This window comes from Pteropus alecto, unplaced genomic scaffold (genome assembly GCF_000325575.1).
Source record: "Pteropus alecto unplaced genomic scaffold, ASM32557v1 scaffold311, whole genome shotgun sequence".
NCBI lineage: Eukaryota > Metazoa > Chordata > Mammalia > Chiroptera > Pteropodidae > Pteropus > Pteropus alecto.
The window spans coordinates 455,960-470,368 of record NW_006431916.1 but is presented as its reverse complement, the minus strand read 5'-3'; the positions used below and the strand labels follow the sequence as shown (position 1 = coordinate 470,368).

At 48.7% G+C, this 14,409-nt stretch overlaps 1 protein-coding gene across 1 annotated transcript in view; it reads left to right on the top strand.

Annotated features, from left to right (window-relative positions):
* Positions 1 to 14,409, top strand: part of MUC4 (mucin 4, cell surface associated) — a 49,652-nt gene that overhangs the window by 34,918 nt on the left and 325 nt on the right. The window contains exons 10-23 of the mRNA XM_006906184.2: positions 765 to 884; positions 1,286 to 1,494; positions 1,998 to 2,088; positions 2,522 to 2,689; positions 3,291 to 3,392; positions 3,798 to 4,031; positions 5,145 to 5,282; positions 6,653 to 6,834; positions 8,387 to 8,546; positions 9,439 to 9,618; positions 10,052 to 10,125; positions 11,240 to 11,304; positions 11,389 to 11,630; positions 13,301 to 13,463. Of these exons, the coding sequence (XP_006906246.2) occupies positions 765 to 884; positions 1,286 to 1,494; positions 1,998 to 2,088; positions 2,522 to 2,689; positions 3,291 to 3,392; positions 3,798 to 4,031; positions 5,145 to 5,282; positions 6,653 to 6,834; positions 8,387 to 8,546; positions 9,439 to 9,618; positions 10,052 to 10,125; positions 11,240 to 11,304; positions 11,389 to 11,630; positions 13,301 to 13,463 (2,128 nt within the window). The remainder of the gene's footprint in view (positions 1 to 764; positions 885 to 1,285; positions 1,495 to 1,997; positions 2,089 to 2,521; positions 2,690 to 3,290; positions 3,393 to 3,797; positions 4,032 to 5,144; positions 5,283 to 6,652; positions 6,835 to 8,386; positions 8,547 to 9,438; positions 9,619 to 10,051; positions 10,126 to 11,239; positions 11,305 to 11,388; positions 11,631 to 13,300; positions 13,464 to 14,409) is intronic.

The following is a 14,409-nucleotide window of genomic DNA, read 5'->3' as shown; positions in this document are numbered from 1 at the left end:
TTCTCTGGAGCTCTGTGCTCTTCCTCATCAAGCACCAGCTCTGGGCTGAATGCCAAGCAGTGGGACCCACAGAATGAAGCCTTTTGTCCCCATTCCCTCCCAGTTCCTTCCCTTCCCTGGTGCTCAATTTCCTGATCTTGTGATGTTAGGACACGCTCAACATTCCTTCCAGCTGATATCCTAGGGGTTTATGATTGAGTGCCTCTTGCCCCATCTCCACTTGCCCCCATAGCCCTGGCCCAGAACAAGGGCATCTTCCTAGGGAAGGGGAGTCTGACCCTAGCCTCTGGACCCAGATTAGCAGGCTATCTTGGGGAAAATATGGAGTCATCTCCGACAGAGACCCTCCAAAGGAGCTAGAGGGCACAGGGGTAGGGGAGCAAGTAATGTATGTCCTCTACCCTCCTCCCTGTAATCCAAGCAGCATCCATAGTCCCCAGATCATCAGCCATGCCCTTCCACTCCCAGTACTTTCAGAGCAGTGGGACTCAGCACCCCACTCTTCAAGAAAGGGAGATTTTTAGCTCCAACCATGTTCTGGCCCACCTGAGGGCTTGGCTATATGTGGCTCCAACAAACCTTCAAGGGAGATAGTAATTGGTCAATAGCCTAAGGCCACTGAGTAGGGCAGGATCTGAACTGAAGTGTGCCAATTTCTCAAACCATGCTCTTGCCACTCATCTTATACTGCCCCACCGAACCTTCTCGCTGAGTTCTGCAGGTCCTCCATGTCCCACCCCGCAACATGCTGCTATTCTCCACAGACCAAGAACTAGAGCCTCAACAGTGGTGCTGTCACTGGAATGACCAGCCCTCCTTATGTGCCATGTACCAGCAAAGGTGGCCCCGCATCAGCTGTGCTGGGTACCAGCCCCCCAGGCCTGGTGAGGCTGCTGAGGCCCACTCTGGAGTAGGGTCAAGACAGAGGATCTGGGGAGGGATAGCCTCTCGGGGCCTGGACCAGGGCAACACTAGCTTCTGGACCAGGGGCAGGGTTGTGGCCACAAGAGAAGATGGAGATGGTTCTGCTCTGCGTCCAACGGCAAAAGAAGGGGCTTTGGACCTGGCATTAGGGAGGGGGCGGGAATGGGAGAGTAAAAGATAATGAGCAGACATGGATGCGGTGGGGGCACAAAAGTGCAAGAGGGCTTCCAGGGTAGATTCTATAAGCCATGAACACCTCCCCGGCTTGAGTCTATCTGGGCAAATGCCCTGCCTAGGGGTATCATCGTATCTTAGACCCTTCCCTCGTCTACCATGCCAATGCGGTATCTCCTTTTTCCAGCCTGGATGTTTGGGGACCCACACATCACCACCTTGGATCATGCCAATTACACCTTCAATGGGCTGGGGGACTTCCTGCTGGTCCAGGCCCAGGATGGAAACTCCTCCTTCCTGCTTCAGGGCCGCACTGCCCAGACTGGCTCGGCCCAGGCCTCCAACTTCATTGCCTTTGCCGCTCAGTACAACTCCAGCAGCCTGGACTCCATCACAGTAAGTGAGACAGGGAACACTAGACATCCCTGCTCCCCTCCCAGAGAGTGTTCAGGTGGGCCTCAGCTGGAAATCAAGACCCAGGAGGAGGAAGAAAGAGGAAGAGAAAGGGACAGAAGGGAGGGAGGATGCATCTCGCCAGTGTAGTGGTTTGAGAGTCACCCGAGAGACACAGGGAGGGTCCTGGTTCCACCAGCTACATGACTAAAGAAATGACTTAACTTCTAGTGCCTCAGTTTTCTTATAGTAAAATGGGGATAATAACATTACCTACCTCACAGGGCCGTTGTGAGATTTTAATGAGGTAATCTAAGAAATGGGTCCCACTCAGAGGCTGGTCTATGCTAAGCACTCCAAGATGTTAGCTTGCAAAACCTCATTGTCACATCCACCATCACCTTCATCTTTGTCCAGAGCTCAGGTTCTAAGCTCTTTGCAGCCTCCTTTCTCAGCTCTGGGCCCACCTACAGGTCAGGCTTAGGCCTCCTCCAATTCCCTTCCAGGTTCAATGGTTTCTTGAGCCCGATGACACAATTCAAGTGCGGCTCAATAACCAGACTGTGACATTTGATTCTAACCGTGAAGATGCAGAAGGTAGGCTGGGGACAGCCGCGAGGGTTCAGTGGGTGCCCCACACCTGGGAGCAGCGTGCTGGGGCGCAGAGACAGCAGCACTAGGGTAGGAGAGACTGGTCACCACCCCTGCTGTTTCTTGAGCAGCTGTGCCTGAGCAGCTTCTTCACTCAGGAGCAAGACTTAAACTTTCCTTCCTCAGTTCTCTCCTTCCTCCAGTGCTGTGACAACCTCTCTGTGGTAGCCCCCTTCTTCAGTCCCAAGCTAGAAGCAGGTGGCGCAGGACTTGAGGGTATTCTGTGTGTTTGGTTTTGGGCCACTAGAGAAGGTGCCTCAGGATACCCCAGAGCTGCTCTCAGTCTCCTCTCTGCATTTTGAACCTTCGGTCCTGCCAAGTCTTGGGCCTGCAGGATCCCAATGCTGGTTTCTTCCTCATCTGTCTCCCAACATTCTAGGCCAGGAGATATTCAACACCACTGGAGTCGTATTGAGCCGCAATGGCTCGATGGTATCAGCCAGCTTAGATGGGACAGTGACCATCTCAGTGATTGCTCTCTCCAACATCCTCCATGCCTCCTGCAGCCTCCCTGAGGAGTACCGAAACCGCACCGAGGGCCTCCTGGGTAAGAAGCTGACAGGACCCTGCCTCTGAGTCAGCAGCCACCACAGGAGCCTGGACTCCCAGACCCCAGGTGGTCCCCCTCCCATTGGCCTGTGGACATCCCAGGCTGAGTTTCTCTTTCTCAGACTCCTCGGAGCAGAACCCTGCAGACGCAGAGCAGCAGGGAGGGACAGGGACCTCTTCAGCTACCTTTGAGGCTCGCTTCCTGTCCTCCTAAATTTCTACTTTTGGACAGCAAAGGGAGCATCAAAGGGCACTGAAAAGGGGGCAGCCAGCAACGGCCTGTGCCTCACACCTCTCACACCTTCCCACTCCTCCCCACATTGCCTCCATCCCCTCCCTCTTTTTCCATCCCCTTCCTCTTCCTTCATCCCCTCCTTCCCTCTCTCTTCTTCCCACCTTAAAGCAGAGGGGTGGGGCTCTGAGGTTATGGTCCGTCTTCTCCCCTCCTCTTGGAGGACTGAATCAAGAACAGATACAACATAAAGAGGCTTCCTGGGCTCCCTGCTCCTCCTCACATTTTGAGCATGAACTGCTGGATGCTCCCCAGGGAAGGGGAGAACTGTAACCCAGGGTGGCCGACATCCTACTCTGTCCCTCAGGGGTGTGGAATGACAATCCAGATGATGACTTCAAGATGCCCAATGACACCATCATTCCCAAAGAGAGCAACGAAGAGACACTTTTCCACTACGGAATGACCTGTAAGTCTGAGCCTCGTGTGCTCTGGGTCAGTGGGGCAGGGCCGGGGTGAAGGAAGCTGCTCACGTGTTCTCCCTCAGGTCTGTGGAAACCAGATCTCTGTCCTTTATGAAGGAGGGGTGGAAAGCCAGAAGGCGACACTGAGGGTTCTGGTGTCACCCCAGATCTGTCCCCTCCACTCCCACCATACCTGCATCTCTCTTCCTGGAAGAGAGAACGAAGGAGGTGGGTGGCCCTCACTCACTAGAGCAGGTATTTCCAGACTCAGACGCCGAATGTCAGCCTGTCCTTCCATGTCTTCCTCCCCATCCTAAACTATATAAAGTGAGAGTAAGGGGCAGGCACTGCAGAAATATAGCTGAAGTCCCATCTCTGGTATTGCTGCCATTGTACTTCATGTGTTATAGGGAAAATCGACGGAACAAGCCTCCTTGGCAAGAGGGACAACAATCTGCCTTCCAACTTCACTCCTGTCTTCATTTCCCAACTTTTGAAAAACAACTCTTCGAGTGAGAATTTGACCTCTGAGTGTCATGGAAATAAACAATGCATTTATGACATCCTGGTCACGGGAAACACAAGCACTGGACTGCACACTAAAATGCTCTTTTCAAGCTACCAACAGATGAACGCTACCCTCAGTAAGTGGCGTGAGGCCCAGGGGGGCGTTTGCAAAGATAGGGAGAAGATGAGGAGCTCCCTTCTATGACACTCCTGTAAGAGACACAGTTTTTTAAATTTATCAGATTCTTTGACTCATTATTCCTCTGATGAAACCCTTCCATAACTCCCCAGTTCTCTCTGTCCTTGTGACGACCTTCAGAGTCCTATCCAGTTTACCTCTCCAAACTCTTCTTCTGGTGCTCCCACCTTGCTTCCTCTACTCTAGTCCCATTGGCTTCTTTATGTCCTTCAAACACACCAGGCTCACTCTAAACTCTGAGATGCCACACATGCTGCCGTCTTTGCCTGGAACACCCTTCTCCCAGACAACCACAGACTTACCCCTCACCTCCTTCAAGTCTCTATTTAAATGTCCCCTTTCTTGGCTAGCCTGTCTAAAATTTTACATTCACCTACACTCCCTATTCATCTTCCCTGCTTTATTTTTTCTCTTAGCATTTATAACTCTGGAACATATTTTCTAATTTTCGTAGGTATCTCTTTTATTATTTGTTTATTGCTGTGTCCTCGTTATCTAAAATATGCCAGACATATGGTAGGTGCTCAGTAAATACTTGTTAAGTGACTGACTGATTGAATGAATAAATGAATGAATGAACAAATGAATGAACAAAAATGAAATGGAGATAGCAGGGCTCCAAAAAACAGAGACCAGTGAAAAAGGTTTGCTTCCTCTCTATTTCCTAACGAATGCAATGCCCATCTAGATATTACCCTCATGGTTTTTGGCCCTCTTCCAAAGGTAAAACGGTGCTGCTCTGAACAACCCTGTTCTCTGATTCATTTCATACCATGCCCAGCACAGCACTCTGAACAGGAAAAAAACTTAAAATGAATCCTGCTCGGGGAGAAGATAGAGAGAGAATAAAGGTTTGGCCAGGCGGGCCATACGGCCCCAATCTGCTATGCCTGGGTCTGATAGCAGGTACGCAGAATAATTCCTGCTTCCAAAGGCGGGTCACAGCCCTGGGCATGTTTCCCACGAGCAACAGGACCAGAGAAAGAGAGAGGTGGCCATAAGGCGAGAGGGTGCCCTACCTCAGGCCCTGAATCCCCTCTCTGTGTTGCAGACCAGTACCCGCCCTCTATCAATGGCCGTCGTTTGGTGGAAGCCTACATGGGGCAGACCACACTGATTCAGTACAACAGCAGCTCTACGAATGTCACATTCACGCTCAGAAACAACTACGCTGACTTCAAGCTTTTTGGTAAGGGCGCTTGGGGGCTGAGGGCATGAGATCAGAGTCAAGCCATGGATAATCTTGCATTATTATACCCTGTGCAACTTCTTGTCACTATTTCATTGGAAAATCTGGGACCTGCATTTCCTAGGAATGATTTCTACAATTCAAATAGGTGTCCTCACTTCCCCAGGAATAGTACTGATGGGCTTATGGAGATTCGGCCAGCTGGCTAGACTGACTCTGGACAATCACCGAGTTATTAGAATAAAGTATAACAACTAAAAAATACTAACCTAAGACATTTTCATATCTATTTTTTAAAAAGATATAATGTAAAACAAGATATAAAGAAATACAAATACCATTGTTTGGAATGTTTATTACTATTTTTATGTGTGTCAACCATATTTACCTACCTTTAGCACTCCTTGTCTGCTTTTCTGTGCTGGGACCAAACAAAGCTTTATTTTCCCCTCTCAGTAATGGTGTGCAGACCTCCCAGGCCTGTAACCATGATCAGGTCAAAGAGCCAAAGCCCATGGAATGTAGCTTGCCTTCTGTGGCCAGCACTAACTGTGCTCGTGACTATTCTTTGCTAAACCAAAGCCCTTAGCGACCTTATTCTGAGCTCTGAACACCTCTTTGCCTCATTTTCTTTCTTTGTGCATAAGAAGCAAGTGCTCTGTCTGCTCCATTTTGCTCCATGTGGTGACCTCCCAGGGGCTAGGCAATGGCATCAGGAGATTTTGTCCTCCACTGGGCTTCTCTCCTGAAGAGTGACAGCCTGGAAGTTACTCTCATCTGTTCCCTAGAGTCAGCTCCCCTTAACCTGCTATTTCAAGGAGACTTTTCTATTTTCTTGAAAACCAAAAGACGGATTTGATCAGAAGAGTCCTTACTAAAATGTAGCAGTGTTTCACTGTAGTTTGGTGTCTAAAGGGGTGGCTGGTCAAAGGTTCAGGAAGCAAAAGGGGTGGGCGAGAACTCGAAGCAAGGGATGGGGCTGCTGTGAAGGTGAAGCCAGTTTGGCCTGCAGTGTAGCCTGGGGAAGTAGCAGAAGGATCCTGGCCTTTATCGTTCATCTCCGCTGGATGTTCCATCCTGGTGCAGACCCAAGCAGATTGCCATTTGGGGTCTCTTCAGGAGACAACTGCCTTCCCTCTGTGAAACTCCACCCTACAATCAGTTAGTTGGGCTGGTGTGGCCTCCAGCTTGGAGTGTGACCAGAATCAGCCCAGGAAACCAGCCTTGCTCAAGGAAATGCCCGATGAGATTTGAGGGGCGGTCTGAGGGGAGTCCAGCATTGACTCTCAGGGTGTTAGATGCCAAGATATGTTGGACAGTAGAGCAGACAAGGCTCCCAGCTCTCATTGATCTTGTCTTCCCTGGGACAGAGAATGGGACATTGCTATGGACACCAAAGTCTCTGGAACCATTCACTCTGGAGATCTTAGCAAGAAATATCAAGGACAACTTATCTTCTGTACTCCAGCCAAAGACCGTGGTCTGTGCTTGCAAGAGAGAGAAACAGTGTTTATACAACCAGACCAGCGGGATGAGCAATTCCTCCATGGAGGTGAGTGCTGGAAGGAGGATGGGAAGGAGGTTTCTGTGTTGAGGGGAAAGAAAGTGAGAATTGAAGGGATGTCATAATTCAGCCCCTCTGTAGTATTGTATGTGTTGGGAGGTGGGTAGAACTATGGTGGACAAGTAGAGCAGATACTAGTCTCAGGCTGCAAACTTACACATATAAGAAATAGAACCTTCTTTACTGCTTATAGCTCAATTGAATTTTTATCTCCAAGCTCCCATTCTGCCAGGCTGGTGAGAAACTTCCATTTCAGCCTTTTAGAGTTTCCACAGTGGTTCCCAGCTCCGTGGTTCTGGAAAAAGATGTGGGTTAGGAAAGTGCCTGTGTGGTCCCTGGGCACACGTCTACATGGATCACAAGCTCCATGCTCCCTCTTCTTCAGACCTAGGGAGGTGCTGTGCAGTTGGGTGCCTTGCTCAGGGAGCTTTTTATGAGGTGGCTTAAGATCCAGTCTGCCTAGAAGCACCACACAGCCATTTCTCTCTGGGATCTTATTATCATGTTGTTGAGCAGAGAGGTACAGGTCCCCTCTGATCTTGGCACACCTCAATCCCCTTTGTCTTCTGTTTTACTCTTTTGCTCTAGCCAAGATACTTGGTCTAAGTCCATGCATCTTACCCTATCTGCTTTATTTTTGTTTTTATTTATTTATTTATTTTGGTTTTAAAAGTGGACCCAGAAAAGGAAAGTGTTTGGCTGGCAATATCCTATGACCTCCTTTACCCCCTATACACACACACACACACACACACACACACACCCTTCTCCTGAAGCACAAGCAGAGAATTCCTACTTGAAAGGGGTGGGGGTGGGGGAACTCAGCGGCTGGAAAAGGAAAAAATATGGAGGGGGTAAAAACAGAGATTAAAATCAGTATATTATTCTAGATATTCCAAAATGTCCAGTCTTGGGGCAGAAATGTTGGAGGGTTCCATTTCTGGGAGATTTCCAGAGTCATCTCAGTAGGGAGGTCAGAAAAGAGAGACTAGTGAGCTTGCTGAAGTTTCTAGAACCATAACTTTCCCTGTGCTATTGTTCTGGTTACGTGTACTCTCCCTGTGGTGAGCAATGGGGCTCTAAATTCTTGGTTTGGGAGTCAGCAAGGGAAGAATGAGCAGGAGACAGTTTTCAAGGGATAGTAGAATATGTATGTATGTATGTATGTATGTATGTATGTATGTATGTATTTATTTATTGCCTCTCCCAACTCCCCACCATCTTACTCTGAAAAGGATTTCGGGCAAAGAGATATGGTGTGAGAGGGAAGAGGCTGAGAACCTGGGGCAGGGGCCAGGCAGAGAGGTCAGGAGAAAGAATGGCCCAGGGTGCCAAATGGGTTGGAGAATAGTGTGCCTTTGGGCAGGGACATACAGGCCCAGGGCCTGGTCACGAAGGTGCTCAGTAGATGCCGACAGAACTAAAACAAGGACTCAGAGTCCATGGGTTCTCAGACCCGAGGAGTCAGTACTGAAACACCCAGATACCTATAGTGGTTCAGCCTCCTCCTGGCTGCTCAGTGATCAGCAACCCATTTCAGGTGGCTGGCTGTGCGTGTGATGGGAACACCTTTGGCCAATACTGTGAACACACCAAGGACCCCTGTGCAGAGCAGTGCTTCCCGAATGTGAAGTGCATTCCTGGGAAGGGCTGCGAGGCATGCCCCCTGCACCTGACTGGAGATGGGCGTCACTGTGCACGTAAGCTAAAAACAGGGCCCTAGCCAGAGGAGGTTCTGGGGACAGGTGACATCTGGAAGGCCTAGGATAGCCATGAGTGAACCATTTCTCTCCCTTTGCTAGCAAGTATTTGGAGTGATCAACACATGTGGGTGTGGTAAGGAGGTAGGATAGGCATGGTAGTATGCAAGGCTGAAGGAGAAGAGATTATACAAGCACTGGAGAAAGGCCAGAACAGAGTATCCCTGAGGCACCAATGGGGAAAGCCGAGGGCGAAAGACCGAAGGTGGCTTGGAGAAGAGAGGAGAGTTTCAGCACAGCCAGGGAACCAGAGGTAAGCTGGGCCCTCAGGCTCCTTGGGGCCTTCTGAGATATAAGGCTCAGGGTCTCCCTATCCCCCTAATCCGAACATTTGGAGGGGCTGCCATGGGAATCTGGTGGCAGGGGTGCCTCATTTTCCCTTTGAGTCTTCCTCCCAACTGTTCCTTGACCCCACATTCGCTGGAGTCAGACAAGGGAGATCACAGTGAGGCCTCCACTAAGCCCCCTACAGCACCCAAATGAAATCTGAGCAAAGGCCAGAGCAGTAGAACCAGTCTTATAAAGGCAGAAAAGGGCATGGAGGTGGAGAAAGTCTTCTGGGTCCTTTCCTGATGCAAAATGTCTGATAAACACTCCATTCTCTCAGAAGTGAAAGAATACAGACCTGGCAGGGGAACAAGGGTTGCTGGTAGGAAAATGTCTGGCAAAGGGAGAAGGATAGTTTGAGGTTCAAGGTGGCCCACAAGCAGAATGCAAATTGAGGGGGCTTTGGAGGAAAGAAACCAAGCCTGTCCTGGGAGCAGCTTTCCATGGACTGGGGGCTTCCCTGCACTGCCCAGTGTGGTGTTCCTGACCTCTGCCCTCTCTGCAGCTCTGGAAGACTCTAAACTCTGTCAGAACACGTCCTGCCCTGTGAATTACTGCTACAATGACGGCCATTGCTACATCTCCCAGACTCTAAACTGCCAGCCTGCCTGCATCTGCCCCCAAGCCTTCACAGACACCCAATGCTTCCTGGCTGGCAATAATTTTACTCCAGCCATTGAACCAGGTACCGTCAGATGCCCCTACTATCCCCACCTCCACACTTCTCTCACTTGGGAGAAAATGGGGGGCTGTGGGGATCAGGGCTAAGTTCCTCAAACTCACAGGACAGAACTCCAAATTTCCCTCGGGTGGTGGTAAGTTGCAGGCTATGGGATCCAGTGGAGGCAGCTGTCATAGCATAAACCGTGAACCTGAGTGGTCTCATGAGGAAAGACTGAAGGCGACCTCATAGCTCAGTGAGCAGAGAGTCAGGGGAGCCCCAACCATAGTCAAACAAGCACTAAGATGGGGATCAGCGGACTCAATCATCTCTCCTGATTCTTCTGGTGACCTATCACTGCAGAATAGGGGGTCTCTCTGGACCGGCCCAGCAGTCTTTTTGGGTAAGTCTGGGTGAACCCATGTGGTGATTATGAATCTGCTTCTCCCATCCCCAGGTCTTCCCTTAAGAATCATCCAGCTCTCACTCAGTGAAGGAAAAAATGCCTCCAAATCAGAGGTCAACTCCTCGGTCAGTGCTGCAGGTGGCTCTGGGTGGGGAAGCAGGTTCAGGGTGGGATCTTAGCTATTACTTGTACGTTCTGCATCTCATCATCCATCTAGATTCAATTACCCAAGAAGATGGGAGCTTCCTGCCTCAGGGAAGGCCTAGGGTGAGGAAGACAGGAAGCCCCAGGACAGAGAGCTCCGAGGGGATCTAGGGTAGCCAAATCACCTCAGCCTCTCCTTCTGAGAGTCCCTAGAGACCTGCACTTGGGTGTTATATGGGTGCAACACAAGGCATTGCACTTCCAGGAAGCTTTCTCTGACTTCCCAGAGGGAACTGGGGATTCCCTCTTTTGGGCTCCCTCCACTTTTCCATTCCTCAATCACAGGCAAAGTAGCACAGTGGCTGAGTTATTAAGGCTCCAGAATCCTACATACCCCGGTTCAAATCCTGGCTCTACCACTCACTAGAGCAGGTGTAATAATTAGACAAATTAATTGTTGCCTCATATATAAAAATGGAAATAATAATAGTACCTGTGTCAATGGGTTGTATCAAGGTTTAAATTATAATGTATGTTAAGTACGGAGCCTGCTGTCTAAAACTCAATAAGTGTCAAAAGATTAGAATAATAATTATTACTACTGTTACTGTGGTATTCCACACTCCAATAAAATCTGTTGACATTTTTCTGCTGCACCAGACTATGGACCTTTGAATATGGACTTTTCCTAAGTCACATTGACATCCCCAGCCCCTGACTATACCCTAGGTCTGGCTAAACATATGTGATGGTCAATATACATGTGGGAGAGAATGAATGTGTGAGTCAGGAATCAGAGGCAAGGTGGGAGCCATTCCTTTCAAATTCTCCCTTTATAATAGGAGGCTGGGGGTGGAGGGAGATATGTAAAGTCCTTTACTCATCGACAAACTTTTACTAAGCAGCAACCCATGCTGGTCACCAGGCTAGGCTGGGATGTGGGGATGAAGAAATGGATGAGAAATCATGAGGGTCCTGGGACTCACATTCAAAGACGGAAACAGACGGGGATGAGTAAATTGCATTAAAGTTGGTGGGGTCTCCACTCTGGACTGGGTCTCACATCTACCCCCCAATGCCCATCCTCTGCCCTAGGTGGCTTACATACTGGGGAACCTGGACGTGCGGGCCTTTCTCTGGAACAGCAGAGTGGAAAAAATGTAAGTGGGACTGTCCCTGCCCGGTCCCGGCTCCTCCCTCTTACCCCTCATCCCTTAGCCCTTCATTGTGCCCCACCCATACAGTGATCCCCCAGCTGCACTGGCCTCAGGAAGCATCCTTCAATACTGGAGGGTCATCTCGGAATTCCAGTACCGCCCCCAGGGGCCTGTCATCGATTTCCTGAACAACCAGCTGCTGGACGCAGTGGTGGAGGCATTCCTACTGCAAGCCCTACGAAGGAGGTGGAAGAGAAGTGAGGGCCCCAGTAATGACGACGTGGTCTTCCACCCCATCTCCAGGAAAGATATAAGCAGTCTGAATGCTCGTGAGTCATTATCTTGGGGACAGTCACAGGGATAGCTGACAGAGGGGGTAAACAGTGGGAGCTTGGCACGGATCTTCAGTCCATACAAACTTATGGCAGAAAAATATTTTATAGTTTTCCACGGACACGCAAAAAGCCAGTTAATTTAATTTTTGGTTTATAATTGTTGAGAGAAGTTGTAAACCTTTTAGCCACCAGCCTTCTGGTTTCAAGAGCAGAAGCACAAAATACTGCTTAACGAATCCCCATGTGCAGTTCCACAGAGCAGTTACTCCAACTGCTGCCTTCCTGGCAACCGCTACCAATGGCTTTCTTTCTTTTAATAAAATTGTTAGTGATTTTGTTAAAATACCATTGCACTTCATAAACATAAACGAGGACATCCTTTTGCCTTTGCCCTCCAGCTGGAAGTTATTAAGTTGAAGGCTGGAGACCCCACGCAGGGACAGAGATATCCCCTCCCCAAAAGGGTATAACCCTCTGCAAAAGCCATCCCCAGTCCAGGTTTAACGCCCCCATCTAGAAAATGAGATGAGATTTCTGAGGTCCCTTTCAGCTTTGGCAGTCCCCGACTATCCCAGAATGGAAATGAGGTAAGTTGGCAAGCTTGTTAGAAAGGGAAAGGAATAGCCCATCCTATTTTGGGAGCAAGGCAGAGAACAGGGCAGTGACCATGCCAAACCCAACAGAAGCTGCTGTGTTACTTGGGTCCAGGACCAAGCAAGAGCTTCTAGAATCCAGACTAAGCTTCCTCCCTGGGGCCAATAATGTAAAATCCTCCCACTACTACGTGCATGTGTGGTTGGGGGTTTGGGATGAGGATAAGGGAACAACTACCTCAGACCAGACTAAACCTTTTGTTAAAGAAAATAAACAAAACCCTACAATTTTTATTATACAAGTACAATCGTTTATTGTGGAAATTTAGGAAACACAAGTTAACCAAATGAAGAAAAAAATCAATCCCCAGAGACAAATCCATTTTGCACACATCCTTCTGAATTTTCTTTTATGTATAGGCACCTTCACACATATCAATACTGTTTTATAATAAAGGGATCAGATCAGATCAGATCAGATAACCTCATTACTTAAACAATTGTGAACATATTACCTTGCATACTGTGTACCTATTCCCATTTGATAAATTATTTTATAATATAATTTAATATAGTGTTTTAATATATTTTAAATAGAATGTTATATTAGCAGTGACCATTTATTGAGTGCTTACTATGTCAGGCACCATACTGAATACCCTGCATATATTATTTTATTTAAACTTCAAAGCAAGGTAGGTGCTATTATTATCATTTCCATTTAAAGATAAGGAAACAGAAACTGAAAGAATTATGAAATTTCCCCCAAATCACACAACTAGTCAGGAGCAGAGTTTGAATTTCAATTAAGGTCTAGCTGACTTCAAAGCGTATGCTTTTAACCATTTCGTGGTGCTTACTGGTTGCACGATATTTTTTGTTTAATAAAACTTCTGTTAAACATTGTTGCTATTATAAACCATACTGCTCTGAACTTCTGTGAACATGTGTATTTGTGCACTTTTCCAATTATTTCTAAGGATAAATGCCTGATAGGGAATTCTTGGTTAAAAAAGGTATAGGTTTGGTGTTAATTTTGCTTTCCGTGTTTATCTGTGCCCTACTTGACAGTGAACGTGAGCACACTGGAGGCTTACTTCAAATGCAAAGGCTACAAGAAATATCGCCTGGTCTACAGCCCATACAGTGGCTTCACTTGCATGTCCCCATGCAGTGAGGACTACTGTGAGCATGGAGGCCAGTGCCAGCATCTGCCAGACGGGCCCCACTGCAGGCAAGTGGGGCATGGGGTGGGGGGTAGGAGGAAGAGGGCAGGGCTGGGGAATCCAGGTTGGACAAAAATACTGCAGGAAGTCCAGAAAGGCCATGGTACCTCAGGATGTCTGAAAATTATGGTGGTTACCTTTGTAATCGGCAGAACAGGGATCAGAAAAATGGGGACAATGGAAAAAACAATGTGTGAGTGAGTGCCTACTCTGTATGGAAAATAAAGGTGCTATATCGTCTATGGCCATGCTACCCTGAACGTGCCAGATCTTGGAAGCTAAGCAGGGTCAGGCCTGGTTAGTATTTGGATGGGAGACCACCTAGGAAGATCAGGTGCTGTGGGGGGTTGGGGGGAGGAAGGTGCTATATTACCTCTGAAATGCAAACTAGCTACTAGATGGGTATTATGACCATTTTAAAGATGAGAAAACAGCAGGCAGCTCAGGAATGATAAGGACTCCATCCAAGGTACCCAGTAAGTTAAGTAGCAGAATATGGGTCCCAGAGCCAAACTCTTCCACCTGATTTTGCTTCTTGGGCGGAAACCCTGCTATCTCGTTGTGGAAAAAGAACCCGATGTCTTGTGTCTAGGTCAGGCCTTGCCCCTTCTTAAAAGTACCAGGCAAGGTCCCTCTCAAACTGTCATGCCGTGTCCCCTTGGTTCATCAATAGTCTGAGGGGCTCCTGGGAGGGGAGTGCACTAAGTCTGCAGGCCTACTAAGGAGGAGAAGGGCAGAGCCGCCTGAGCCCTCTTGTTACATCAGTGTCCTCCTTCCACCTCGACCCCATTGTGAGTCCAGGCCCTTCCAGCTCTCTTCCCTCCCAGGGCCAAGGAGAGGATGGGTAGAGCCGAGGGTGGGGTCTTGTGACAGCGCAAGCTCACCTGTGGCCAGCCCCACCCCGTCCCACTGTCCTGATAGAGCTGACACTAGGTGAATTCACATCAGCTTGCC